This window comes from Pieris rapae, chromosome 11, assembly GCF_905147795.1.
Source record: "Pieris rapae chromosome 11, ilPieRapa1.1, whole genome shotgun sequence".
NCBI classification, from domain to species: domain Eukaryota; kingdom Metazoa; phylum Arthropoda; class Insecta; order Lepidoptera; family Pieridae; genus Pieris; species Pieris rapae.
Genome location: NC_059519.1, coordinates 7,054,092 through 7,078,258, shown reverse-complemented (window position 1 = coordinate 7,078,258; position 24,167 = coordinate 7,054,092). Strand labels below are relative to the sequence as shown.

General features: G+C 31.2%; 4 protein-coding genes across 5 annotated transcripts; 2 read left to right on the top strand and 2 right to left on the bottom strand.

The window, feature by feature from the left end:
* Positions 1–1,229: 1,229 nt before the first annotated feature.
* Positions 1,230–2,420, bottom strand: LOC110994085 (H/ACA ribonucleoprotein complex subunit 2-like protein). Its single transcript, XM_022260574.2, has 2 exons — positions 2,086–2,420; positions 1,230–1,563 (listed from the first exon to the last, which is right to left on the bottom strand). The coding sequence occupies exons 1-2, from the start codon at positions 2,322–2,324 to the stop codon at positions 1,332–1,334; spliced, it is 471 nt and encodes a 156-aa protein (XP_022116266.1). The 5' UTR covers positions 2,325–2,420; the 3' UTR covers positions 1,230–1,331.
* A 107-nt stretch (positions 2,421–2,527) lies between these two features.
* LOC110994053 (ADP-ribosylation factor-like protein 3) lies at positions 2,528–4,103 on the top strand. 2 transcript variants are annotated; one of them, XM_022260539.2, is made up of 5 exons: positions 2,528–2,675; positions 2,744–3,004; positions 3,130–3,262; positions 3,567–3,661; positions 3,850–4,103. In XM_022260539.2, exons 1-5 carry the CDS (start codon positions 2,673–2,675, stop codon positions 3,892–3,894), a joined length of 537 nt encoding a protein of 178 aa, XP_022116231.1. In that variant the 5' UTR covers positions 2,528–2,672; the 3' UTR covers positions 3,895–4,103. The 2 variants fall into 2 exon arrangements, with proteins under 2 accessions (XP_022116231.1, XP_022116229.1); XM_022260537.2 differs by having other exon boundaries at positions 3,558–3,661.
* LOC110994052 lies at positions 4,047–17,101 on the bottom strand. Its single transcript, XM_022260536.2, has 7 exons — positions 16,892–17,101; positions 11,992–12,258; positions 10,316–10,847; positions 9,875–10,064; positions 9,389–9,602; positions 7,811–7,938; positions 4,047–4,820 (listed from the first exon to the last, which is right to left on the bottom strand). Exons 2-7 carry the CDS (start codon positions 12,248–12,250, stop codon positions 4,740–4,742), a joined length of 1,404 nt encoding a protein of 467 aa, XP_022116228.1. The 5' UTR covers positions 12,251–12,258; positions 16,892–17,101; the 3' UTR covers positions 4,047–4,739.
* Positions 17,102–19,560: 2,459 nt separating this feature from the next.
* LOC123689553 lies at positions 19,561–21,278 on the top strand. The gene is made up of 3 exons (XM_045630126.1): positions 19,561–19,662; positions 20,388–20,453; positions 20,781–21,278. The coding sequence occupies exons 1-3, from the start codon at positions 19,600–19,602 to the stop codon at positions 21,057–21,059; spliced, it is 408 nt and encodes a 135-aa protein (XP_045486082.1). The 5' UTR covers positions 19,561–19,599; the 3' UTR covers positions 21,060–21,278.
* The last annotated feature ends 2,889 nt before the right edge of the window (positions 21,279–24,167 follow it).

The following is a 24,167-nucleotide window of genomic DNA, read 5'->3' as shown; positions in this document are numbered from 1 at the left end:
GACTGCAGAATCTCTAGACTTAGTTTAGTGACCTATTAATAAGTTTTTTTTATGATCCACATAAAAGTATATTTTTGTACTAATTTGTGTGTTAATTATTAATATACAAACAAGATTGGTTTCTCTTTTTCTTTGTATTGAAATTTATAGTATAAAGTACAACTCCTAGTTATAATTAGAATAAGTATTGCTGCACTTAGATATTTTTTTTAACTTACCTACATCAAGACTAAGCTTATGTTTTAACCCATGAATAATTGCGCTATACATTTTATGCCTACATATCAAGTTACTAAACCAAAGAAATATTTTGTTAATTTATAATATTGAACTCTATTTTCTTGTTTTTATTTGTAATATTGAACTCTATTCTCTCTATGAACTATTGTTTCTCTTTCACAAAAAATTATTTACAAGCACTTAGATCTATTATGGAATAAAATCTATTCTAATCTATCTGAATAAAAATTGCTTTTAACTTGGCTATAATTCTACTTATAGAAGGATATAAAACCAAAAGCATTGTGGTTTAGTAAATTATGATCTCTACAACAAAAATAAGAAGTATTTTCGTATCTCACTTTTTGGATAAATTTAAGATCTCATTGTCAGTGCACTCAGAAGCAGGGTTTATTCATAAAGTATTGCTTCAATTATAATTTAAGTGTCTTTAAAGGGATTTCAGTTATGGCTTATTTTTTTTTTCACTGATATATTATGTTTTTTTTATTGGTACAAGTAGTATAGTAAATATAGTTATTAAAAAAGACCCACATTGTTGAATACGACAAATGCATATAATTCAGTGATAAAATATTTTTAACTTTTAGAAATATCATTTAGAACTTCCCATCATAAATTGTAACTGATATCCCTTTAACTAGCTAATTTTAAGTAGCAGGTATACTGTAAGCATAGCTATTAGGTAGGTGCATAATGTCTGATTTTTGCCAATCTTCACTGTTGGTTAATAATGATCTGCCATTTTTTACCCATAGATTTTAATAAGTGTAATAAAAATATGTGTAAAAAACTGATTTTCATTTAATTTTCCTAAGCAATATTTAAACTACAAAAAGAAAAATAAACTTTTTAAATTGTTAATGTAATACAAGATATGACATTTCTATAAATGCAGGTGTACAATATGTAACAATTTTAAATGTATTCAATTACACATATAATAAGTACAAAGGTAGCCTGGGTATCTGGGTTATTAAAAACAGAAATGAATAGCAACTGAAGTCTGTATTTTATAAAATTTTTTCATGAAGTTGACAAATTATAATATCTTACAATTAAATGTATACACCTATACCTACTACTCTATTTTATAAAGGATGCCCCAATAATTTTATCTCACTTTGTACTTCATCATACAGTTCTTTGTAATCGTCATGTTCTTTGACAAGAACCATTATACACCCTCTCATAGTGCCCATGGCAGCTCCAATATCTTTTCTACTTGGTGTGTAACAGTAAGGAACATCTTTATCCTCACATACAGCAGGTAAGTGACACATTATTTCTATTGGTGATATGTCACCTGCAAAGAACACCAATCTGAAATATATATAAAATTTGATTATTTTTGTTTTACATCTTTCACAGTGATTACAATTTAACATCAATTCTCACAATGGATCACATATTTCACAAGCACATTATACTCTACATAAGTTGTTTAGTACGATAAAGATACTTGTATTTAAATAAACAAAAGTCTTGATATTCAATGGCTATAATTAATTATCAAATGATTAATGTGTTAAAGCAATTGTAAATTTTAATATTTTAAGTAATATGTGGCTGCAAAATAAATTGGTGGTTTTCTACCGCTGTTGCTTCTACATGACTTAAAGATTAATGCAAAATGGAAGATCCATTAAACAAACTTCTAATACAATTATTTCATGGCTATTTAAACGTATAGAGTAGAAAGGAAATAAATGATATTTCCTGCAGCCTCTATACGTAAAAAAAATTGCGTGAAAATTCACACATAATGCCAAAAAAAGGTAATTTTATAAATTCAATCATAGAACGCGTGTGAAGCATAACCTAAAATAGCTGTACCAAACATACCCCTTTTCACCTAAACGTAACTGTTTTTGAACAATCTTGAGACCATTCCTAATATAATTTTTATGACTACTAGACTTCTTTATAAGTTTGTAAATCTTTTTGCTTAATTTCTTTGAAGCCATCGGCTTGGCGATTATACTGCAATAATCCACTTTATCATCATGACTTAAAGCTTCTGTTTTAATGCTGATATCCTTTTGATCTTCCTGTTCTACAGGTTCTTGTTTCGTTTTTCCCATGATTAAGGATTTTTGCGTTATTTGCTAAATTTGATCTTACTGCACGTGGTAGTTCACGAAAACAACAAACTCAATAATGTTGCATTGATGATTGAAGTTTGAACACAACAATCAACATATTGTATGTTACTTGTCATTTAACAAACAACTCTAGTATCTATGGTGTAGTTAAAACTCTGTAGTGATTTGAATCCTCATGCGACTCTGTGCAGTTTTAGTTGCCATAGAAACCATGTCGCATCAACAAATAACAATGTTTAAAATCTGTCGCAGAGAACAGTTTATTCCGTACAGTTTTTAATATAAAGAATTAAAACTAAAACGAATATTTACAGTACTTATACAACTATGGTGAGTATTATTCGCATATATTTGATAAATATATTAGTCCATATAAATGTACTCTATTTATTTTCAAGGGACTTTTAAGTATCCTGAAGAAATTACGTTCTAATTCGGAGCGAGAACTGCGGCTTTTGTTGTTAGGATTAGATAACGCCGGAAAAACAACGACTCTAAAACAGTTGGCGTCAGAAGATGTGACTCAGGTGACTCCCACTGCAGGATTTAACATAAAATCTGTCTTATCTAGTGGCTTTAAGCTAAATGTATGGGATATTGGTGGACAAAAGAAAATTAGGCCATATTGGAGAAATTACTTTGAAAATACAGATGTTTTGGTAAGTTCATTACTTATCCTGCAGTTATAAATTATAGAAGCTGATGGCTAAAGGAATTGTTTACTTTATTCTATTAATATTAGTGTTTTGAGAATAGTATCATATCATTAAATATTGCATTTCAGATCTATGTTGTGGACTGTTCTGATCATGAAAGGCTTCAAGAAACAAGCTTTGAGTTAGCAGAGTTATTACAAGATGAAAAGCTTCGAGGAGTGCCTCTTCTTGTATATGCTAATAAACAGGATTTAGCTACAGGTTAGTGTTTGTATAATAGTATATATACATTATTATATTTTTTTATTGTACCTACAGTTTTTGTTTTATTTATTTATTTGGTCAGCCTTTTTGATCCTAAAAATATTTTTTTCTGGGAATCAAAACAAGGCTTTGGCCCTAGTGGAACCATTTAGGTATGGAGGTAATAAGTTTTAACTTTTTTGACTAATGTATAGTAAATTCAGCTTTCCATTAGATTTCTAAATTTTTTTTACAATAATAATTATTTATTAGATATACAATAAGGACAGTATTCAAATAAATATAATTCCAGCACTTCCAGCCAGTGAAGTAGCACAGCATCTGGGTTTACATCTCATTAGGGATCGTACCTGGCAGATACAGGCCTGTGTGGCCATAGATGGCACTGGAGTGAAGGTATGAAAAAGTAAATTATTAATTAACAAAATATTATTGTGAAGGGGAATAAAAAATTGAGTAAAAATTCTGTTTTCTAAAAACTTAAACTACTAAATTAACTACTTTATTTTAAAAGTTAGTAATAAAAGTCAAAATTTTGATACATATATTTATTGTCTGAATTGAAATAGTGAAATTGTTTGCAGGAGGGTATGGAGTGGGTATGTAAAAATATACCTGTAAAAAAATAATTGGTGGAGATGCTTTCAACACTGCTTCCTCTTAATATTAAATTACTATATTCATTCCAATAATTTAATTTAATCACCGTTATTTACAATGAAGTCAATATTTAAGGTCTTAACTTACAAAGTAATGTTAGATATTTTTTTATGGAACAGAGCAAATGGGCAGAAGGCTCATCTGATTTTTAGTGATACTTGCCAAGGAGGCTTGCGAACAATTCTCAAAAAAGTATTATTTATTTTGTATAGAATATAAAAGATATTTTAAGTGTTTCTTAGCTGTCTTAATATTGTACCACAAAAATTATATTTTGTAGAAATCAAGAAATCTCAAATCCGTCCATGAAATATGGTATATAGGAATCTATATAGTCGCATTTATTATTATATAGCTTTTAGTTAATTTATTATTATATAGTTATACTTTAATCATTGAGGTTTATGAAAAAAGCTTAGATAAATATAATAACATACTATGTAAAGATATTACTCTAATGCTAATGCAATAAATCTAGTCGCACATTATTGATATTATTTAGATTTACTTAATAATAAATTTTATTAAGAATTTAGTTTTATTTCATACAGCAATAATATTTACAACAAAAAACTAAACATATGATAAATGCAATTTTTATACATTTTAGCACCAAATCCAGCATTTTACGTCATTTACATAAGTCAATAAATTCGTAAACATCTAAACTAAATAACTTAAATATCATAATTTATGTTTAACTTATATAATTTTAAAGTAATCAATCAATTAATTGCCATAAATAAAAATAGGAATCTCGGAAATTAAGTACTGTCAGTAAAAAATCTATACAAATTATGTATTACATTATTATTTATAATTCGCTGTGGTAAACTTCGGTGGTTACTTTCAATTCGTGCTCGTGGAATGCTGAACAGTCGGCTGGGTATTTCGCCTGTAATAATGTTAAATATTGCTTTAATAAAAAAATTGCTAGTAAAAAATTTATACATGTATAAATGTAATCGGTCCCGAAGTTCTGTCATAAATGGAAATAATGATAACAACAAAAGAACCAGTTTTTAATGAGTGATATATCAATGTATAGTACATTAATTAAGGAATAATATTTTTTTTCGAAATGACCTCCCTTATTTTTAATAAAGGCCTTTAAACGCCGTGGCAAGTCGTCTATCGCAGCACGCACCATATTCATGTCGATTTTAGTGACTGATTTTTTTTAAATGACTTCTGACTCAAAAATTTTATGGGGTTTATCACAGACCTTCCTCTAAGACCTGCCAAAAAATTTATAATTCTTTGACAAGCCGATCGTGGCCGGCTAGTTCTTTTCTTGTCCTCAACACCGGAGATTTAATTGTACCTATCATTCATGGTACACAAATCTAAGCGTTATATTCATATTTTAGAGCAACTTGAAAATGGTAGGTACTCGGCGAGTGGCCACAGCGTTAGTGAAACGCAATAACAGCGCTACGGTTTTCTTTCAGTGTCCACTCCATATTGAGAAATTACGGAAAATGATTGTTTTTTGTTTTAAAACAATAGTCAAGAATTCAAAAATAGAATGCAATATTTTTTTTATAAAATCATGGTCGAAATTTAAAAATAATGTGCCAGCGACAAAACTTAGGGGCCAAATACGTATAACACGTGGCTCGTGTGCATACTAAAAATTTGTTACATAAAAAATCTTAAAAACCAATTCTCTGAATGATGTGTCAGGCGCCTCAGGGGGAAAGCGTCGCCCCTTGGGCAGGCCCTAAAGGATCTAATGCCGGATTACCGAACGCGCAATCTCAAAAAGAATTGGTTCGTATTGAAAATATATTTTTCCTTAACCTTGAACCTCGGTAAACCATAAAAAAATTATCTGAACATTCTTGATATTGTTGAAATGAATTCCGTGCAGTTGGTTTTTAAGTTTATCGCGAATAGACGGACAGATAGACTGCCTGTCTATTCACTGCGGAGGACTTATTTATACCCGCTCGCTTCTCTAGTACTCAATCATATAGGTACATATCTCTCATCGTTAACGCAGCGTGTAAGAAATGGTTTCCTTGGACCATCTTATATCCGGATACCACAAAAACTTCTTTTTAGTTTTCGCTTTACTATATTGCCATTTTTTATAAAGGTAATATAATTTTTAAAATCTTAAGATGGAGATTAACCACTACACGGCAAACTTTACCTACTTATATTTATTTAGTATAGATTTATCGAAAGCATTGACCACACGCTATTACTGAAATAATCCAGGACAGTGAGAAATTAATATGAAATTTCCATTAAAATTACTGGACACCCACAAACTCATTATCCTTTGGAGACCTGTTATGAAAATACGGTGTTTAACATGTGTTTATAATTACGACCTTGTAGCACTCCAATGATTCTATTAAATGACACGTTAGTGAATTCAAAATATTTAAGCTTTGGTACCACAGGTCGATCTCTCTCTTCCCGTATGTGGAATTTTCTATGTAAAGAATACGTAAGGAATAAAGCTAATATTTTGACGGGTAAATTTTCGATATTCTCCTCCAATGGTTTTCATCGTACTATTATTTGTTTGGTTTAAAAAATTATCGATCCTGGTCTATAAAGGAAATAGAAACAGAAAACTAAAGCCAAGCGATTATAACTAATCTTCGCAAAACGACTAAAAAGCAATATGGATTATATTGCTTTTTAGTCTTTTTATCTGAAATCTGAGTATGATTGTATTGATAAGTTTAGCTATTGCAGACTGTCCTTATCCCATTTCAGCGATATTATACGCTGCTGGAATGCCATTTAATGTTTTTGTCCTTGTGATCCATTTCTAAAGTAAGAGACAAGGGTAGGATATAATCCTAATTGTCCATTAAATGCCGGAAGAGAAAGATATAAGTGGACACTAAAGCAGCCCCGGGTGTGTCCAGAGTTACTTAAACAGTTACCACTTAACTGTTTATGTATTTTGGCAAGGAGTCCATACAAAGCTAAGCGGAGTTTATTACGACGATAAGGTATTTTTATTAATAATAAATGTTATATTTACGCCTGCAACAAGGAACAAATCGCGTTTAGATTTGCGTAGTAGCTGAATTTTAGACCTAAATTATTATTGCAAGCTTATGCGACAGTATGATATCTACTTTCAATCAGTGTGAAAAAGGTTTTACTGAATAATTGTTTCAAGGTGATATTTAAAATGGAAAGCGGATGACATTGATAAACAAAATTTTGAACTATGCACAACTGCTTTAAAAAAAAAACCTGTCTTTAATACCACTAGAATTGTATAAATATACAAGTTTTGTAGCCACATTTTTTTGTTATGCAAATATCCTTGAGTTGTTTTAAAGTAGAATACATATGTATGATGTTATTTATAATACCTACTACTATTATGCTCTTAATGGGGAAAGAGTTTTGGTTTGACAACAACCATAGTTTACAAACAACTTGTCATACAGGTCGTAGGTCCGATTCCCGGCTCTGCACTATGGACTTTCTTTCGATAGGCGCATTAAACATTAGCTCGAACGGTGAAGGAAAACATCGAGGCTACTACTACTAATTACCTACTTGACTATTCAATGAAACAGATACAAAAATCTGAAGCCCAGACGTAAAAAAAGTGTAGCGACACTGATTTATTTTATTTAGTAGTCACACTTGAGCATTGTTATTTGTTACGTATTATTTTGAGAAAATTTGTCATAATTAGTAAAAATTAAGTATAAAATAAAATCCTAAAGCATATAAACCTAAACTCCCACTAAAATGTTCGAAGGAGCTTTGCACCAAGGTATTGTAAGTAAGTAAGTATGTAACAAGTTCTTGTCAGACTGCTTATATCTAATAACATTGCTAATTATTTAAAAAAATACAATGTATGAGTCTTGTATTCCAACTCCGAAAATGTCTTACCTCACAGTTAACGTCACTCTGTATGGCATTATAGAGGTCCCAGAAACCCTTTCCGCTTTGGAAGCTGAGGGCCGCTGATGCTGCTACACTGCTTAATTTCGTCAGACCCGCCTTAAAACCTGGAAGACCTGTGAATTCATAGTTTAAATCAGATAGTCCCTGATTGTCGAAATTTTTCAAATTAGGTTTATAGTAAAATAAGTCTGGACTGTAAAAAAATGTGTGAGTCTAGGGACGCCCGAGAGAAATGATAACTTACACTAATCTATATGAACCATTTAATATTTAAAATTGTTTTACTTGAGAAAAGTTTAGAAGTTACTGTAATGTTCATCATATATTTTATTCTTCTTCTTATTCGGTAACCTTTTGACAGAGCGGTCGTGATCTCTATGTGGTAGAAGGCGCAGATGTGATGCGCTTCACGACGTTCCGCCACCGCCATATATTTTATCATCACTTTCAAAAGCGGTTATAGTTTGGAAGAGATAGAGAGAAACTAAATATAGCATAATGAAAATGACATATTGCGATTATATTCCAGAAAATGATGACTTAATTTAATTCACACTTATTTCCTTTAAATAGAAAATTCAATACAGTCTGTATAAGCACTACTACACATAGACCGTCTAGAGTAGCGACGCGTTGGTACTGCATGTTAATTAAATATGTCGATATATTCGATAGTTTAAAGTAAATGGCATAGTTTGTCAAATTTCTTTGTTACAAGGGGTATAGGGGTTTTGATGGTTATACTGATTCTTGCTCATATTTTAATTTAGACTCGCTAGAATATCGACGGAGTCAGCAAGACTTGTTCTTTTTACATGCTATTCTTAATGGGCGGATAGACAGCCCCTATTTGCTATCATTAATTACATTTAAAATTCCTCCTGTGTATGCGACAAGATACTCAAAATTGTTCAGTGTGCCTCGTACGAAGTCGAATTACCTGCGTAATTCTCCAATGTTTAGGGTTTTGTCGAATTATGACAACCATTTTCAAGACATTGATATCTTCTACCCCAATAAGAGAGATGTGAAGAAGTGCCTGGAGAAGCGGGAAGACTCCGATTTTTTTAAGTAGTACTTTTTTATTATATTAATAAATTCTTAGTATTATTTGTAGCTTTTTCTAATTTTGCAATTTTTAATTTTATTCTTTTGTTTTTCTTTTAAATGACACTTTGTCTTTTAATGCTTGTTTACTGTTTTTATTTAATCTGTGTAATCTGTTTTGGCTTTGTGTATTGTATTTGTGTTTTGTGTGTAATATGTGTTAAGCAGCTGTTGATTACTTATTATTAAATAAATAAATAAATAGGCACAGAACCAAAGAGGTAAACCAACCATTCTTCCTTGAACTTTGGCTGGATGTGTTCATATCATTAATTTACTCGCTTAATTAATTAATTCGCTTTAGCAGTTTGATTATGTAAAAAGTATATAAAACATTTATTGGTCACCCTAAATATAGTTTGAAATTCGAAAAGTTTAAATAATACAATTTAAACAAGAATGCAGCTTCTATTGTTGAATTATATTCCCCTAGATGGTTGACGTATAAATACTAACCTAATTTATCTTGATCGGTATGTCTGTTGACGAGGCACAGTAGATGTTCCTGACAGTGCGGCGCCGCCACCGCGTGTTTGTAAGCGCGGTAAACGCGTAGAACCGGCTCAATTACTTCCAAGTTGAGTGTATCTGTTATTCGGTCAGCTAGTTTGTGGTAGTCGCTTCGAGAAGCCAGGCTTTGAGATGTTGACTGTGCTAATTTTAGCGTTTGCTGTAAAAGCGAGAAAAATATTAAATGCGGTCAAAATCTGTTATAACGACGTCGAAGAGACTTATGCGGTAGTAAAAACCGATAGTCGTAACAGCCGATGACGTTGTTACTAAGTACCTAATACATTGTATTCAGCCGGGACCTTTGATTTTGGTCAATATAACCGGTATGTTGTTTTAAACGATGTCGTCTTAAACTATTTTGACTGTAGGTGATATAAAATTACTATTATGATATGATACAGATATCTGTTAGTGTGTTTTGTCACTTACCTTAATGTATTCTATCGCTGGCTTCACATATCCCAAGACATCAGTATCCATATCCAAATATTTGTGAAGCACATAGTTGATGAGCGCTGTGATGGATTCCTGGGACCGTTGCATGTTCAAATGAACATTTTTAGGTATGCCTTGAGTCTCGAGGAAACTATTTATAAGGAACTGCCCAGATATGAGATATCTGAAACGTTATATTGGATAAATTTATAGATCCGACGTAGAGACTATAGAGAACAATATCTCTTTGCTGTGCCCTACCAAGAAATTTTTGCTGTTTTATTGAGCCATAAATAATAGCCGCAGTTAAGCAAGGTTTGGCGTAAGCATACTACTTTGGTTTTCTGATGACAAACCAACCAAACCAAAGAGAAATATTTGTTGGTTCAGTAACATTGGTAGAACAGGTTTTTATATTAAAACAAAATAACTTACCTCTGATAAACTTCTGGCTTAGCAACATGTACAACCATATCTGTTAAATATTTAGCCACTGCCTTGATCCAGTGTCGTCTGAATGAATGATTCTCAAAGTTCTTCATCATCAAATCAAAGCTTACGTTTCCATCTGGTCCAATAAACGATTTCATAGCTCGTTTAAAACCTGACTTCTCCCATAAAGTCTTACCAAGTTCAGAGTTAATAAAGATATCCCAGTATAAATGCGCTTTCTCCAAAAATGGCGGCAAAAACGTCGCGTGATCTTTATGTCCGTCGGAGCGTTTTTGCGCTTCGTTATCAGAAAGGGAACTCAAAGTGTTCATAATCAAAGGAAGGAATGATGCAGTGTTCTGATTTCCTAAGAATCCAGAAGCCAGTCCCATAATACTCTCCATATTGAAGTCCTCGGCCTCCCGCTTTTCTCTTTTTGGTTCTGGCGCCATTTGTTGAGCGAACATTGAAACCATAGACCCAATCATAGCAGGATCTATTTTACCATCTTGTCCAGCAAACAGACTGCCTAAACCTATAAAAAAGATTAATTTTCTTTGATTGTTCTGAATGCCGTTTTATTACCAATAAAGTGAGGGTATGGTAAGTTACGACAAGCGTAAAAATGCTCTTAGAAGAATGTGGTCGAGTTTGTCGTCAAGCATTTGGTGTCATTAGTTAAAAATAAGTTTATGCTTACTGAAAAATTTAATCACTATTTTAAAATTTTTAGTTATTACATATTGAAATGGGATATTTGTTAAAAAATCTTTATTTAATGTCTACTTTCTGGTAGTTTACTGCTTTAGGTGAAATAATCTACTGGTTGTATGGTCCTATGGTAGAATTAAGCTAAAATAATAACAACAATTTTTAGACGTAAGAAATTAAATAAAAAATGTTATCGATTCATCATAAAAAATTTCTCCGTCAGTTATTTGTTTTTTGCGACTGATCCGCGACACGATTTTGTCATGGATGATTTGTTAAATTCTAAATAAATATTGATGTAATTCACTCCGTTACTATACATTTTTCTTAACAACTCTAATTAGTTATCTTAATCGGAACACAGAATTAAAAAAATGAAGATAAATAATTCTTATCATCATGAATACATAGATAAATCGATTACCAATACAAAATCCGATTTTAATAGTTCTTAACTGTTTATATATTCTTTAACAAAATTTACAATTATCAGTCACTTAAAAATTCATATTCACAAAAAAAACAAGGTTTTCATAACGCCTAAGAAACGAATTTTAGCTGTTTTGTTACATAAATTTTGTATGTATTAAATTAGGCTGACTTTAGTAATAAGACATTGTTTATGGTTTGGTAAGTTTCTGCTGATAATAAGGTTGAAAACCCCGCTGGAGCCGAAAATATTAAAATATTTTAAGACTATTTCAAAATTCAGTTATAGCTCCAAATTAGAAGGTTTGTTCGCTCCCATGCCTCATGTGTTAGGCTTTCGGTCCTGTGTCTGACCTGGCTATGGTCATGTCATACACCCGTGCCGAGCTATAATTTTAGCAATAGAGAGTACTATGAAGCTAAACATCTGCTATTGGGCACACGTTTGTACACTATAATATTGTCTGCATGTATATGCCCAGGGTGTATACCAAGTCTCATTAAAGATAAGGAGAAGGAAATCAATAAGAAATTAATACCTGATATAACGTCACCGGCATTTCCTCCGTCCTGCCCAAACATTGATCCCAAGTTCTTAGCATTATCACCTTGCATGAGCGTCCCCATAATATTACCAATAGCGGCTAATCCATCCATATTATTCCCCCCTCCATTTCCCATGTTCTGAAGGAAAGAGGCCGCAAGACCTAAAAGAGGATTGTCCTCCTCTGAGCGTCCTCCCAAAATTGGTAACGTCATTAATTGACATAATACTAGTATAATGCTAAGACGCGCCATGTTTGTATCTGAAATCAATGAATTTTATAAATAAAAGTTGGAACTGGAACTTTTTTCAAGGCAGGCTTGCAAGAGTATACAATATACATATGTATACGCCCATAGTATATGCACATTCTTGATATTTTCATATGTTTGAACCCTGTCTGTGAAACCTATATTACTATGCTTAATACTATTGAGTGATATTAATAAACTACAAATATACCTACATGTAATTTAAATCATGTGCTCCTATTATGACTATGTTAATGTTATGCATCTTATTTGATTTCATTACAAAGTTATTATTCATGCTAACTCTGATGTTACATAGTTTATTTTATAATTTAAGAAGATAATAGTGAATTTATACATAATGAATATTTTAAGGAGGTCAGATACTACGATTATAACTGTTATTGCTTTTGTTTAACAGAAGAAAATGTATTATACAAAACCAAAATATGTATTACAGTTTTTTTTATATTATAAGATCTTTTTATTGATGACTCGATGTACCGTCACTCCAAATTATGTGTTCGATTAATAATTTATTTTATAGGGAAGAAGTTTAATATTATTAGACAACAGAAACGCCTAGCAAATATAAAAACTTTTTACCCTATATATACAAAAAAAAAACACTTATAATATAGATTTCCATATTTGTCATAGGAATTTAGTGTTTTAAGAAAAGTATATGAATAAAAGATTAGAAAAACTCTCGTTCCACAGAGTGCGTACATAGAACAGGTTCGCTATTCAATATTAAAAGCGAAATGTAACGTTACGATGAGTACTAGTTTCCGCCAGTCCTTTTTAACCAATAGAGTCAGGCCACGTTTCAAAATCTGTAAATTGTATGGAGCTTGTTGCAAGCTACGTTTTTTCTGTAAAGTTAACATGAATAATTCTTCAACTAAAACTTCAATCTCAATATATATATATTTTTTTAATGTTATTGATTTCAATGCATAACTTGAAATACATGTTTTTTAACATGATCGTATGTTTTATCCTTCCATGAGCTTTTTATAGCATTATTGGATCTGCAATTCTACACTACCTTTATCTTTTATTTGTCATACTCAAAAGTTAAAGCTAGAAAAGCCAGAAAGAATAAAATAATTTTTGTGTCCCTATCCGCATGAATTGTGCCCCTTAAGAATATTATATTGTTAAAAACCGTTCAGTTTTTTTGAATTTATCGCATATTAACAGATACGGCCGAGGAACATCATGCTATATTAAATATTTTATTATATTTCTAAGATATTCTGTTTTTAATATTTAATGAAAACTTATTTAACTCATATAAACGCTAATCTATTAGGTACATATACATGTATCTAGGAAATGCTGCCGGCATAAAACGTACAACTCTACCAAACTTTTAAATTATTTATAAAAATTCATATTTTTTTATAATTATTACAACTATTTAGGTTAAGAATAATACATATCCTTATAATATATTTTTATGATTTCTTGATACAATCAAGAATACAGTATTGACCTACAAAGTAATAATAAAGATAATTCAAATTATGTAGAATAAACTATAAATAACTATGTATTTAGATATTACTCATGTCGAATACATTTCCAGTGATTTTCGATTGTTAGTAGGTATGTTCCATATAAGTTGTGTGAGAGTTTTGCCGTTACCCAATTTCACTGTATGGTATTTAAACACGGTAATCGCAGAAATTGTCTTTGTTTCTTCGTCTTTATTAGACGTTTTGTTGTTACGATGTTGTTATCGTTGGTAGAAGTTGATGAGAAATGTGTTTACTAAACCGTAATAAAATCAAGTGAAATTGTTAAAATAAAGTCGTATTTCGAAATTGAACTTGAAGATTAAAGAAATCGAATAATGGGACGGTATGAATAAAAGACAATTTTATAGAAAGACCTAATCTAAGCTTTGACAATGTTTTGAACTACCACATTGATCTAGTAATTTGGCTAATCGTGAGGTTCGAATCCCGAGTGACTAATCTTTTTCAATCAAGTTTTTTTTTATAAACTGTTTTATAGAAAACAGAAACTGACAAGAAATATGATTAATATGAACTATTTGTTATTCTAATCATTAACACGCACTAGCGAGTAGCGGTCCTCTGTAACGTCATACGGTCAAAGACCCTATCTTTGTAACTGTGGACGCCTTTTTTGGGAAATAATTCAAACTTTATCGGATTAACCGGTGATTTCAATTTAATATAAACGTTTTGCAGATTGTCCAAACATATTTTGAATTTAGATGGAATTTGGAAATACACGCGTCTGATGCCGATATAATATCCGATACACTTTATATTTAATCTGATACTCACAGTACATTATTAAATAATGTCCCGCCGAAATAATTTTACGATGCATATGCATATTTATTTGGCCTTGTTGTATTTATTATACTAGTATATTTTATTCATACATTGGCTTGCATTATTGAAGTATCATACAAAGACAGATAAAAATGTTTCATAGTAAGTATATTCAAGCATAATCTAGGAATCGAATGGTGAAAGAATTCAAATTACTCCATAAGTTTTCTACCCATCCCAACCAAACCAACAAACAAATTATGCTATGTGTTTAATTTAATTACGAGTGGTATATATTAAGTACGATAAAGTCATTAATTCGTCGCCATTGATTCGACAAGTGTACCTGCATGATTATGATTTAGTCTAATATTTTCATTTACTTTAAACAATGTTTTAAATGTAACATGCTTGATTAGTACTTTAATTTAAGAAAAGGATTAAGGATTGTCTTTATCAAAATCTAATTTCGGTTGCCCACTGATGTTCAAGTAGACACGAAATGTCAGATTAATTATGCAGTGATAAAATCTACTTCAATAAATACACTTGTAAGATATTCGACGAGCGAAATTTAAAAGTCAGTCTTTAATTTAAATGTTCGAAACAAAAATTTTATGTAAAAAACACATTGGTATTATTTGATTCAAAAGTAGAAATCCTTGAAACCCAATGATTAAAAATAAATGTTCTGTAAAAATTAAAAGTTGATTTGCGTCGGTCTTTTGTTTTTTTAAATTCATATTATAGTAGCCTTAAGAATAGTACTAAGAACAATGAAGGTTTATGACAGCTTTGTTTTAGTGGTTCATGTTGGACAATTCATTCAACTCTATTTAGGAGGTTGCTTTTTCATCACTGCTGTACCTCAGTACATGTAAAGTGGTACCGCGATATTTCGGGCTAAGAGGCTTATGTAATGGGTACACCTGCGTACCCTACATGAATTACGAATGAATAAATGAATGAATTACGTTTCAATAGAGACGTCAGTCTAGAAAACTTGTTACTATCTATAAATAATTGCAGATACTCGAATATTAAAGCATATAATTAAGTAGCGAATCCCGAAAAATCTCTTATCTAAGGGACTAAATTTATTAAAACAATTTAAAACTTATAATTAATGTTTTATTTTATCAATAAAATCTACTTGACAGACATAAATATATATAGCCTCTATAAAGTAAAATACAAATTTTTCCAGTTTATAGCCACTTTTATGGAAATTGAATTTATATTTTATATTTATTGGAAAAATTGTGTTTATATTTTTGTCGGTCCTAAATGGCGAAGATGTAAAATTTATCTAAAAATGTATTTTATATGTTTTTGCTTTTTTCAATATTGAAAAGACGTGGTGACGTAGACAATCCGTTATTATTAACTAAAGTTAATACGTAGAATGCTTCATGTAATATAAATAAATGCAATATTGCATTATAAGACTTATTGTTTAAGGAAGTACAATTCAAACAGAATCACGTTCGTGTCAGTGATTTAGAGCAAGCCTTATAAACAAAATAAAATAACAATAAGTTTTATCGAAGAACTTAAACAAGAACAACATTTATTTTCAGTTGGAAATTACTAAGCCGTTCCTTACGTTTGTGATGGTTAAAATCGTTTAATAATTAATATTCGAATAAACGCGCCTTAATTCAGATTTATTTAAAATTATACTCGTATATTACTCATATAGTAGGATATAATATATTTGAATAACAACGAATTGCAATCTATTTCACCTCTCGTACGTGTCTTTAAGAGTGATTCGTAGAATTTTGAGTTTAGATTTAGTCAGCCTCTGGCTTAGTACATGACGTAGGTATTATCCAGAGCTCCTGAGTTGGACGAGAGTTGTTAAACACAAAATGGTGATTGTTCAGGAATTAAATATATAAACAGCCTCTGCCGTCTTTCATACATACAGACACAATACATACAGACTTTACGACAAACAGATCTTTTTAGTGCTTAGCGCTAAGGGCTTAGTAAGAGATCGGCTTTCATCTCATTAATAAGATATTCTTTTGTTTAATAAGTAATTTACTGTTGAAGTAACTTGTCGTACTAAATTACAGTTTAACAAATTTGAAGAATTCTTCTGCATTGAAGTGGGAAGTAACTGCCATAGGTTTAAAATAGTGCTAATGCATTTTTTTGCTATAACTTAAGTAAAAATACTTATAAAACCAATACATAATTCAAATTGTTCTAAATGCAGTTTTTGTGTTCCCTTAAGATATCAAAATAATATTGCAAATTTAATTATCATTATATAAAATGCATAAAAGAAATGTTTAAAAATAAATAAGTAATGACTTACTTTTATAATGCCGTGATCATCCAGAATAATTTCACAAATTCTTATGGTACTTTTCCAAAACTTTCACAATAAAAATACAACCTACATCGGAGGCAGTCAGTCATAAACTAAATTATGAAAACGATAAAAACAAATTGCACCGGCTCTGATAAAAAATCAAACTATTTTGTCAAAATTTCAAATCGAACGGCGTGTGAGCAACGTCAGCACGCGGTGACAGTACTTTTCTTCTAAACATCTTTAATATAATCATCTCGTTCTTTTGTATACGAACCTCTCTTTCCCACTGGCATGGAAATCCGAGTGCATCTGTCCTTGACTGTGGGCTCCGCTATGAAATGTACCGTTTGGTTTGTCTATCTCTTTCACAAATAGCGGTAATGAGGTTTCTCTTTGAGAGGGAAAGAGAGAGGTGTATAATTATTAGGTAGGTTTTAAACCAGCTGTCAATGAACCCGGGAAGGATCAAAATAAAAGAAAACTGATGGTACTGTTATGTAGGTCCTTTGACCTCGTTTCACTTTTGGGCATTCCGGAAATTATAGTAATAAAAGGGCTTTTATTTTCTTAATTATAAATAATTGTAATTATAAAAATGTAAAAGACACTAAGGACTAAGTTTAAACGAGGGTTCAATTATAAGAATTATATAAACAGAACATTGGAGATTAGGTTTAATAGCCATATTTAAATTATTATACAATTAGAATTAAATAATTATGAGAAATATGATGACGCACATGTGAAAGCTGATACAGATTTAATTGTGATTAGCAGAATTTTACATGTACGCATAGGCTGCTTTTTCTTTAATACACTTTCCCGCAACATACGCTGTTTTGGCAGATTCCTAGGGAAAAGAGCTAATTCGCGGCTACTGCCAATTGTTTTTCCCTTCCTTCCATACTATCACTTTTACGTCGATATTTAATAGCATTTTGGAAAAATAATAAGCACACAAGGAAGTACATAATTAACAGGATTTTCCCTTTAATGTTTATCTATGGAAGTATAGTCAAACAACTAACGATATCACAGTATACAGTCATCACTGTATACAGTCTGTTAATAATTAATTAATTATCTACCAAATATATATGTATATATATATATAGGTATTTCGCTCACTCACATATTTTGGGAATGAGTGATGGCGTAAAGGGTCTGTAGATAGCAAAAGTATTTTGTATTCTCTGGAACGTGGAAGACCCACGTATTTTCGTGATAAGATACCTTTGTCCTAACGAATTACAAAGAGATTAGATTAAATTGTGACTTGGTTTAATATCGGAATGTTCCGCGATCCTTTGTAAAAGGATAACGCAATAAGTAATATTAAAACAGTAACAATTTTCAATTTTAATCCTGGAACGGAGGGAATATGATAATAATTCAAATATAAATATTAATGGTTTCACAATATTGCATTTAATCTTTTTAATTACTAATTACACAATTTAAAGCGTTTTGTATAATAGTTATATAAGTAGGTAAATAATGGCGAACACAGTATTGACAACCACAAAGTATGGTATTTATAGTATCTTACATGTACGGGTAACACGGGAAAAAGAATATGTTGCCAAACAAAATAACACAGCCTAATATTTTAGACTTTAGGTTTCTAGAAAAACTATTTGCAGGCAGACGTGACCGTATCACCAACGGAATTTGTATGGAAGTGTTCACATGACAAGCGTGAGCTATATAATTCTATATAATTTTTTTATTGTCGGGACACGTCTGCCAGAAAGTACTTTTGAACGTCCTAGGTTCACTTAAGCATTATTTATGTCAACTCTTAGGCACGAAGAATGTAAAGGAATGGAAAGTAATGTCAGAGTAAAGACGGTATTTATATATTTTTGTATGGCAAACTTGACCAACTCTCCATAGCCGTATTTAGAACTAAAAGGAAGCACGAATATACCTCGTTCGAATAGAATACGTTTAGTATTATACAAATCTATTAAAAATCGACGTGTTGTGTCTGCAATTGAGGCACTGTATACACAAAACCTATATATCGAACAATAATTGATCTTGATTATAAAATTAAACTTAAAGATATTGACAGAACTACATCGAAATTGTATACGAAATGTCGGAATCGGTATTGCTATCACTATACATTTCGTCCCATATCTATGGCAATTAAACATATGTTATAATAAAATTTATTTTTTATTTTATTTATTTATTTATATATGTGTTTTGTGATATGCAAAACATGAAAAGCTACAAAAGCTACTGGTAATTATTTGACCTGAAAATATATCTAACAACTTCAGGAACATTGCCGGTAAACGCCAAGCGGCCACCAGATCCTATATCGCCAGTGGAGATGGACCGGAGACACTCTTCGAAGGGAGCCCAACCACCTCTCCAAAGACCGCCGGTGCAGCGGGAGCCACAAACAGTCGCACCCGCCGCGGGCGTAAAGATTATGGAAAAGATTTCCTTAACGTAAAAGATATGGTAAAAAAAGTCTTGTAAGTCAAGTCTTTGGTTCACACCACAGGAGAAAATGTTAATTACACGTTATTTATGAAAATAATCTTATCCTAACAGTGTTACATGTGCCTCATAAAGGTAGCTTATTTTTAATTGGAAAATGTTAGAGGCATTGTTTATAAATATAGCGTTTCGAAAACAAACATTGAAATAGTGTGTGTGAAGTCCATTCGTTATAATTTAGCTGAAACGTGATGTTCTATGAATGTATATTTTGCTTTCTATTCATTTTAGAGTTTGAACTATTTCAAAACAAGGTAATATATATTTTTTTGGTATTGTTAAAAAAAGTCAGTTTAAAAGTTTAATTATTATTAATTCTTCGTTTTTTAAGAATTATATTTCATTCGAAACCTAAACCGAATATATAAATATTAAAAAAATATAGAGTTTGTCTTTATCACTCTTGAATCAATTTGAATTTAAGTATACATGACAAAATATTATTATTGTAATTAGGTATAATTAACTAAAAATCATTGATAAGTACTTTATAAATAAGAATGTTGTTGTACATAATATTCTAATAATTAATTAATTACTTAAATGTCATTGGTACAAATTCAGTTTGTTGCAATGAAAAAATTACGATAACTTGCAATTTAAAGGAGGATATTTCGAGATCCCCTTTATAGTTAGCACTTAGCAATGGCTTGAGATCAGGCCATAACCAGAGTAAATTATGCTACCTTCTACTTTAACTATAGATAGCGATAGACCACCGGTAAATCGAAGCTTGTCTAATATGTTGTACCTGTACCAAAAGCATTGCATTTTCGTGTATGCGCGCTTAATTCCAAGAAAATATTTTACGGCAGGCGTCACCAGCCTACACGAATCATATTTAAAATAGTCACGTGACCAAACGTGCACTAACCTTCATTTCGGTAAGGGGTCTCGTCTATCTCATAAGGAAAATGGCTCTCGGCAATGATGTAGGTACATTTATTAATTCTGTTTAAAATATAATTTTATGTTATAGGTTGAATGTTCACACGCATTGGAACCCTTGGACAACATATTCACCAGTTTTGAGAGTGATGTAAAGGTAATTTACGTTGCACTGATATTTTTATTCATTAATACTTTGTTATTTTCGAGGTTTGGGTACTTTGAATAAATGTCTTGCGTTCTGACAAACATGAAAATGTGAAATAATAAATAATGCTGAAACGGCTTGTTAAACTCAGATTTCTTCATTAATAATTTTTCTTTACCGTTTTTTAGTTTTTCGAAAATAAATAATAATTCTTCACTTGATAGGATTTTTATCGCGCAGGCTTAATACATTGTTCAAGACAGTTTAAAAAATATATGTACATCAAATCAAAAAAATTGAGTTGAGAATGTAAATAAAACACAAGTTTTTTCACAGAGCCATTATGGAACCACAATCAAACCCATCTATTACGAAATAGACAGAGCCGAATTACGGAAATCTCGACCGCGGCGTAACAAGCATAAGAAAAGTAAGAAAACAAAAAAGAAACCGCATAAACATGACCAAAATGAAGCCAAAGCGAAGCGGAAAAACGAGAAGAAAAAATTTGTGAGGAGATTTGTAAAAGTTCGCGATGAATCATTGTCTAAATCGAGGGAGGTAGCGAAAGGGAAACCGGTGGATATTATTGTGCATATTAAAATGAATGAATGATTTGTCAGAGCGTCTAATTTAATATAGATTTTGTTAATTATATTTAAATCACGCATCCAAAATTACTTTGGTTGTTTATAATAATGTTATCAACGCTCGGAATTTACTATAGATTTATGTTATCCGTGGGAATGATTGCATAGAGCTCATACTGTGTTTTACTCTCTGCGCAACATTATTAGTTGGGCTCGAAACATTTTTAAAGATTCTTTAATAAAGCATACGGGAATTTATCCCTCCCTTCCTACTAAAATATAGTACTTCCGTTTTTCATAGCGTTACATGAAGGCCAGCCATTATTAGTATTTAAAAATTCGTATTGTGTATTTCTGAAAACACCTGAAAATTTTGGGGAAATCATCACATTCACTCTACACATTAACTCCCTATGATATGGTATAAATGTATATAACTTCTATTAAAATTAAACGAGCACCCCTCGGTGCTGGTTTGATTCCAGCTATTTAATATCTGGCGTAGTCTGTATTATTACTTACTTATAATCGTGTAAATTAATATGCGTGAACTGAATTCAGGCATGTTTTAAAACATTTTATTCACACCCCAACCACAAGATGTGGTCGGAAATAAAGAGAAAAAGATTTTACATTTTTTAATAACCAAATAATGAGTATTCATTATAAAAAAAGTCATACAAAAAATCGTAATATTTGTTCTTTTTCATTATGCCACGTTCCTTTCGTTCTTTAGAGCGTATAACTTGAAAAAAGTAATTTCAATGTTTCGCATCTGCCAGGCGTTCCGTGAAGGCTCCCAATTTTTTATGCTTTCAAGTCAAATGACAAGCGACAGTCAAGACTAAATGGCGCCAAACCCAAAATCCGCGTATTCGAGCGCCGCCACAGATAAAATATTCAGATATTTAATAATCAAAAGATTTGCCTCTGTAGATAAGCGCGCAAAAAAATTAAATTTATACATTATACAATTTGCTTAAATTCAGGGGCTGTAAGGTACAGAACAAAAAATGTTGTAGCACAAAATGATGTATAATTTATTGTTTATAGTATTATTTTTATATTTTGTATTTGAATTTCACGTTATGCTGGGAGTTTCAATTTTCAAAGAAGCAGGAATCATCTTTGTACATCTCAATTACAAAACATATTAGGTCACACCTCAATTACAGATCGCGCAAGGTTATTGGCAGTGGAGTCTAGGTAAGCCGGTTATTGGCCTAATGATATTTTGCGAAAGACTGGCACCCTTTACTCCCCGTTGGAGTGCGTATGGCTTAGAAAGAAGGAAGCCACACCTTTTACAGCAGGCTCCTTTTACTCCATTGTCAAAAAACTGGCAACACATTTTCTCACCACGCCGAGCTCAACGACATCATACGCCGCTCTCTTGCCTCCGTCAGTTTACCAGCCATTTCGCAGTCAACTGGCAGCACTAAACCCTGGGCTGGTGCTTTATTTTATTTTATTTTTCCTTGCTCAATAAATAAGTATCGCAGTACAGCGAGGAAATGCTACCACCATTGAAGGTGCCGGGACCAAACTTTTGAAATTCGTTTTAATTTTCAAATTATTATTATTACTATGTACATAGGTTAGGCATATGGTAAAGACTGTATATTTGTGTATTGGAAATAAACCGTTATAGGAGAAAAGATAAAAAAGCAAAACGTTTATTTATATAAGAAATATATAAGAAATTTAATAAATTTAAATATGAAATAATTTATGGAACATTTTTTAAGTTAGAATTTGTATTGATTTTTCTTCTCCTTTTTATATTATTCTTTCTTCTCTTCACGTATTCTCTTAATTTCACTCTAAGTTGTTCCTTGATCTTTTCGATGGATTCCTTCTCGCCAGTTTTCTTTAAATCTGGATAATTCTTTGCCATCATATTTAAAATATGAGAAAGATTTGACTCAGTAGGTATTTTTACATGTCGTACGTGTCTAGATTTCTGAAAAAAAAAACAGCATTAGTTTAAAAAATTTTTTTTATATTAGACATTCAAGATTACTTATTAGCTTAGGGTAGTTTGAATAATTACTAACGATGAAAAATTCAAAATTATTTATTTGTTTAGCAATATGTAATGAATTCAGATTGAGGCCTCCCTAGTAAGTGAGTCTTTAAATTTACAAAGTTTCAACAAGTCGTATTCAAAAATAATTGGTTTTATAAAAATGTGTACCTACTTGTATATGTATGGAAGATGAAAAAAATAAAAAATAAATCTAAGCGATAGTGTGCATGAAAAGATGGATTAAGGAATAATTTAACTTAAAGGATTTAACAATGCAAAAATGGTCTTGCAAATTGCGTAGCTAATTATACTATGTTGGATGAAATGACTAACAAAAGAAATGAAGAATGTGTATCTGACTTTAAAGTATAATAAAAATAATATTTCAAATTAACCAATTTGATGATATAAATCCTAGATTAGATTCGATATTACTAGCGTAGGTAATCCCGTATCTATTGGACAATCCTTTAATCCTATGTAAGCGAAGCAAGAACACAAAGAGTACCCAAAAGCAATTAAAACACACACTGGAGAAGGAACTGTACCTACTCATATTTAATTGAATTCTCTATCTTTATTAGACATAATGTCACGACCTAATACTTTCTGGAATAGTAGAAAATGCTTGTAGTTAAACCAAGTATTCGTCAATTAATTAAATCATTAAAGAAATGACGATTCTTGATGATGACTTGTATTCCTGAATGTACACGGAAAGAAAACTTCCCGGGTTTCGAACATACAACTTCATGGTGAGACTTGAAACGAGGCCAATGCTCAAATGATTAAAGTAATTTTGATTAAATATTGGTATAAAAACTCACATACAGTACTCAGAAGTAGTGCATTATTTTTAAAAGCCGCATTAACAGCTTTAGAGCCGTTAACCTAAAACCGATTTTATAGCCCGTGCATAAATAATATTTTTACGACAACCTATCGAAGGAATATCTAAAAATATTATACATTTTATTATTACCTACATTTTTTATATATAACAAGTTGGCCTGTATCCAAGTCTCAACCCAAAGGTTGTGTGTTTAAATCCCTGCTCAACGACAAAAGTTCTAACGTAATTAAAATTTCCTCGTACTGTGAAGG

Excerpts from the sequence above, each read along its gene's own strand:
- LOC110994085 (XM_022260574.2), bottom strand. The coding sequence starts at position 2,324 with ATGGGAAAAACGAAACAAGAACCTGTAGAACAGGAAGATCAAAAGGAT. Across the intron at positions 1,564-2,085 it reads TTACGTTTAGGTGAAAAGGG|ATTGGTGTTCTTTGCAGGTG; the intron begins GTATGTTTGGTA and ends TATATATTTCAG.
- LOC110994053 (XM_022260537.2), top strand. Across the intron at positions 3,005-3,129 it reads TTGAAAATACAGATGTTTTG|ATCTATGTTGTGGACTGTTC; the intron begins GTAAGTTCATTA and ends ATTGCATTTCAG. Across the intron at positions 3,662-3,849 it reads TAGATGGCACTGGAGTGAAG|GAGGGTATGGAGTGGGTATG; the intron begins GTATGAAAAAGT and ends AATTGTTTGCAG.
- LOC110994052 (XM_022260536.2), bottom strand. The coding sequence starts at position 12,250 with ATGGCGCGTCTTAGCATTATACTAGTATTATGTCAATTAATGACGTTA. Across the intron at positions 10,848-11,991 it reads TGCCGGTGACGTTATATCAG|GTTTAGGCAGTCTGTTTGCT; the intron begins GTATTAATTTCT and ends TCTTTTTTATAG. Across the intron at positions 10,065-10,315 it reads AAGCCAGAAGTTTATCAGAG|ATATCTCATATCTGGGCAGT; the intron begins GTAAGTTATTTT and ends ATAACGTTTCAG.
- LOC123689553 (XM_045630126.1), top strand. The coding sequence starts at position 19,600 with ATGTTCTATGAATGTATATTTTGCTTTCTATTCATTTTAGAGTTTGAA. Across the intron at positions 19,663-20,387 it reads TTGAACTATTTCAAAACAAG|GTTGAATGTTCACACGCATT; the intron begins GTAATATATATT and ends TTTATGTTATAG. Across the intron at positions 20,454-20,780 it reads GTTTTGAGAGTGATGTAAAG|AGCCATTATGGAACCACAAT; the intron begins GTAATTTACGTT and ends GTTTTTTCACAG.